At 32.1% G+C, this 4,579-nt stretch overlaps 1 protein-coding gene across 1 annotated transcript; it reads left to right on the top strand.

Moving 5' to 3' along the window:
• Positions 1 to 623: 623 nt before the first annotated feature.
• Positions 624 to 3,909, top strand: LOC114273757 (Pathogenesis-related thaumatin superfamily protein). The gene is made up of 3 exons (XM_028215572.2): positions 624 to 862; positions 1,478 to 2,141; positions 3,546 to 3,909. Exons 1-3 carry the CDS (start codon positions 799 to 801, stop codon positions 3,679 to 3,681), a joined length of 864 nt encoding a protein of 287 aa, XP_028071373.1. The 5' UTR covers positions 624 to 798; the 3' UTR covers positions 3,682 to 3,909.
• The last annotated feature ends 670 nt before the right edge of the window (positions 3,910 to 4,579 follow it).

Below are 4,579 nucleotides of genomic sequence, written 5' to 3'. Positions count from 1 at the left end.
TGATGTGACTTAAATAGGATAGTGATTTTTTGACTTTTTAAATTTTTTTGAGGATGCCAAACTTGGCCTTATTTTAATTTGAGAGTTTGTACCAGGCTGTTTAGTGTAATTTTTGCTTATAAGTTATTAGGTAAAAATAATTTAAATAAACTGAAAAAAATTGATTATTTAAAAATTAGGGTAAATGTCTTTTACATTCTATTTTCTGATTATTAACTTTTAACTTTAAAAAAACTCCACCAAATAGGGCCTATATCCTTTTATGCTCTAATCAACTAACACAAAATTATGAATCTCATCACAATGCATATGAAACATCACGTGACACTACACATGTATCAACCAATAACTTCTCTTTACACTATAATCCTCGTTAGGTCCGGTTCTCAATTACAAATCACATCTTACCACGGGGCTTAACTTTTGTAGATTTGAAAGCATTTGTAAAGCTTTGTTATCATTAATAATAATAATAATAATAAATTGATCAAGAAAAAAAAAAAGTTTTCTATTGCCTAGTGAGGAGGGATGGAAAAAGAATCTTCTAATCTTGCAGAAGCAAATTAGGGAAGGAATCACCTATTTTTAGGAAGAAAAACTTTCCAAGGAGTGGTAGGGCAAGTGCTTTTATTTACTCTCTGCACACGTATTCTCTCTTTGTATATACTTTTCCTCTCTCTCTCTCCTTCCTCTGTATAATGAACATATATATTAAAAATCCCCATCCCCTCTGCCTCAACTCTCAACCAAAAGTCACACAGAGAAAAAAGAGAGAGAGAGAGAGAGAGAGAGAGAGAGATGGCATTATATCAGAGCATGCTTTTATCAGTCTTTTTGTTAATTGTAATTCTAGTTTCATCAGGTACGTATTCTCATAAAAACCACCTTTTTTTTTTTTTTTTGTTCGTTAATTTCTTGTTCATATTTAGTGACCTGTTTGATTGTCATTTATAAATTCTTTACGAGTCATTATTATAGGCACATAAACAGATTTTTTTTTTTTCGATCATAGATACAATGATATGGGTTTTATATGTATTTAATAATGTGGATAGTACTATCTTTATGTCTAATGATAAAAATTTTATGAGAAATCATAAAAAAGCGGCTCCTAAAAAAAATTGTCTTAGAAAAAACAAGCTTTCCATCTTTTCACAAATGAGTATTTACTAATTAGTTGCCTTGAAAAGTTTTATGATATGCAACTTGAAAAGTTGTGCATAATGCACAATCCCATATGTTTGTCATTTATTACTTAAAATTTCAAGTTACAATTTAATATGGTTGAGTTCCGACTAAGTGTAATTTGGTTATGAGCATATTATTTTAAATTGTAGCCAGGATTTTGAGTGTACTCAAAAGTTTATAAAATGGTAATCAAATCATATGTGAACGTAACTAAATCATGTCAAATCATAAGTCAATTACATTAAATTGTAACTATTAACCTTTACTATCATTGTCTTCGATTGAACAGGGCCAAAAGTATCCGAATCAGCTAGAATTTTCACTATAATAAACAATTGCAAGGAGACAATTTGGCCTGCAATCACCCCAGGAGAGAACTTCAATGGTGGTGGTTTTGCATTAAAATCAGGTCAATCTGTTGTGTTAACTGCCCCTGTTGGTTGGAGCGGTCGAATTTGGGGTCGAACTGGTTGCAACTTCGATAAGAATGGCAATGGTATGTGTCAAACCGGTAGATGTGGCACAACCCTTAAGTGCACGGCCTCCGGTGAAACCCCCGCCACGCTTGCTGAATTTACCCTCGCCACACTTGATTTTTACGATGTTAGCCTTGTTGATGGCTTCAACATACCGATGGCAGTGAAAGCCATTAATGGAAGGGGAAACTGCACCACTGCAGGATGTGTCTCGGACTTGAGGTCTGCTTGTCCTTCGGAGCTCGCTGTTAAGGCCAACGGGAAGACTATAGCGTGTCGGAGCGCATGCGACGTGTTCAACACCGACGAATATTGTTGCAGGGGTGTTTATGGTAATCCAGTTATATGTCAACCTACATTTTACTCGAAGAAATTCAAGGCAGCATGCCCTACAGCTTATAGCTATGCTTATGATGATCCTACTAGCATTTTTACATGTTCAGCGGGAGATTATGTTGTCACATTTTGCTCATCCAGGTCAGACATTTTCTTTTAATCTTTATAATTATTGATTGATTAATGGTTACATAGATTTTAATGTTTTTGAAGACGATACTCTAATCGTCCAATACAAAATGTTACTCAATCACTATATCATTAAAGTGTTTTTATTACGAATACATAAACTGATCACAGAATTGAACACATATTTTTTACATAGATTAATCATATCTTTATATGAATTTCATACTTATATGAGAGATTTATATATAATTTTTTGATTAATTTTTGCGCAAGTAGAAGATTTGTTTGATATATGTAGTGAATTTTTTTAACAAACATAGCTTTAAAAGTTTACAATTCCAAAAACACATCCAAAGAATAAGGTCCATCTTTGTTTCAAACACAACTGATGAACTTTTTTCTCTCTATATAAAATTAAATATATAATAAATTTTTCTTCCCATCACCTAGGTAAGCTCTCCCTTGCATAATTCTCTTTCCCCCCACACCGCTATGCCTCCCTTTGACCACAAGCGTCACCGCCCCTTTTCCTCTCATCCACCGTAATTGTCATTAAGGTTTTGGAAATTGTTCGTTTAGTACTTCTTTTGTTTTTTGTTTTTAATTTTTTAGGATAAAATTGCTAAAACAATTGACGTGATTGACAAATGCTAAAAAAGCTAATTATTTCCTTATTGAAAAAGTTGAAATAAGTTGATGAGTTTTTTCCTCCATTCTATAATCTTTTTAAGTTGCACCTCTTCTCTTCTCCTTGGACACTACAATCCTACTATAGATCTGCCCTAATGAACTTATAACTTGATCTTTAAAAATTATTATTTTATCTTCGATTGTAAAACCATATTTTTAGAATTCAATGTTGCAAATGTAAGTTGTAAAGATAAACGGGTGAAGGGCGGCACATAAGTCTTGTGAAGTGGGATAAATAAAGGACTAATATTCATTGAACAAGGCACCGCGACTCATACTCACTTAGGCCTCGTTTGGGAACAGGTTAATTTAATAACTTTTTGGCTAAAATGTGAGCTAAAAAAAACTAGTATGTTTGGGATGATTTTTTAACTTTTTACGAAAAGATGTGCAAAAAGTAGAGAGAAAAGAGAATCTTTGACTTTTTTGTATAGGTTATTGCCTTTTTGGTTAATTTAATAATTTTTTTACTTTTTAGCTAAAAAGGAGAGTTCCCAAACGAAGCCTTAGTTGTCATCCCTAAAAGAAAGAATTAATTACAAAATGAGACATGATTTGTTTGTTTGCTCTGGTTTGTTATATCCTATGTTCTCTCGTGAATTTTTGGTGTACTTAGCAAACATCTTATCGTTGATTCTTGATAATATTTCCCTTCTGTCTATTGTTTGGCTTTGATTAAATGCATGATTATTGGCTAAACAAACATTTGTTGGCTGATGATTTCAGGAACCAAACTGTGTGCACATATCACAACCACAAGCTCATTTGCAGTGGATCAAACCGCTTTAAATCGTTGATTGGAAAATGGTGGTCCTTGATGCTTGGATTGCCACTGATGATTCACTTTTGGATGACTATTTAGCAGAAGCTCATAACTTCATTTGCTTTTATTTTTTATTTTTTTTAAAGGTTTATTTATTTATTTATTTGGGAAGGGGCCTTCTGTTTAACAGCATCAGTGCTCCAAATGAATGTATATATGAAGCTGATTATTTAACTTTCCGAATTGTTTTTGTTCAAAATTGATCTATTACAATTACTATGTCCAAATTGCAATATATGGGAAATCAGATTAGATGGGAAACAAAAATAATGGCAAGTTAAGATAGTTATTTTTGTTTTTTACTGCTCTAGCATCTCTATCAAACTAGTTTAAATTTTGTTATATTTTGACTTTAAGATACTTTTTTTATTTTGGTTGAATACATAGCTCTAATACTAGAGTTCTAGTTAGTGAAAGAGAGAGAGTAGAGAGAGATAGAGAGAGAAGTGTGAGCCCCACCTTTACATGGGCACTCTCCACATCATTAGAGTTGTATTAGAACTCTTAAATTAGAGCTCTCAAATATTATTCTTTTTTTAATACATTACAAACTCTCTATTCTTTTTCTATATTTTTTAAATATTATTTTTATTCATTTTAATTTAGAATTATTTTTCATAAACTCAACACAATTAATTTCAAAATATAAAAAGTAATATTTTTCTAATATTTAATTAGGTGAAACCATTAGTTACATTTGTTGAGTCAAAATCAACAAGACTAATGACTAAGAGCATCTCCAATGCATTAGGCATATAATACTTGTTAGTTAAAATGCCTAATGTGATTCACTTTTTTCAATTCCAATGCACTAGGCATATGATTAGGCATTTTGCCTCAACTCATATTCACTAGCTACATGTAACTAGCCTTCAACGCTAGGCAAAATGTATTAAATCATTAGGATCATTTCCCTCCATCTTTATTGTTGACGTGG

The sequence above is a fragment of the Camellia sinensis genome, chromosome 3 (genome assembly GCF_055761805.1).
Source record: "Camellia sinensis isolate YWXY chromosome 3, ASM5576180v1, whole genome shotgun sequence".
NCBI classification, from domain to species: Eukaryota; Viridiplantae; Streptophyta; class Magnoliopsida; order Ericales; family Theaceae; genus Camellia; species Camellia sinensis.
This window is presented reverse-complemented; position numbering and strand designations above follow the sequence as displayed.

Excerpts from the sequence above, each read along its gene's own strand:
- LOC114273757 (XM_028215572.2), top strand. The coding sequence starts at position 799 with ATGGCATTATATCAGAGCATGCTTTTATCAGTCTTTTTGTTAATTGTA. Across the intron at positions 863-1,477 it reads TGTAATTCTAGTTTCATCAG|GGCCAAAAGTATCCGAATCA; the intron begins GTACGTATTCTC and ends TCGATTGAACAG. Across the intron at positions 2,142-3,545 it reads GTCACATTTTGCTCATCCAG|GAACCAAACTGTGTGCACAT; the intron begins GTCAGACATTTT and ends TGATGATTTCAG.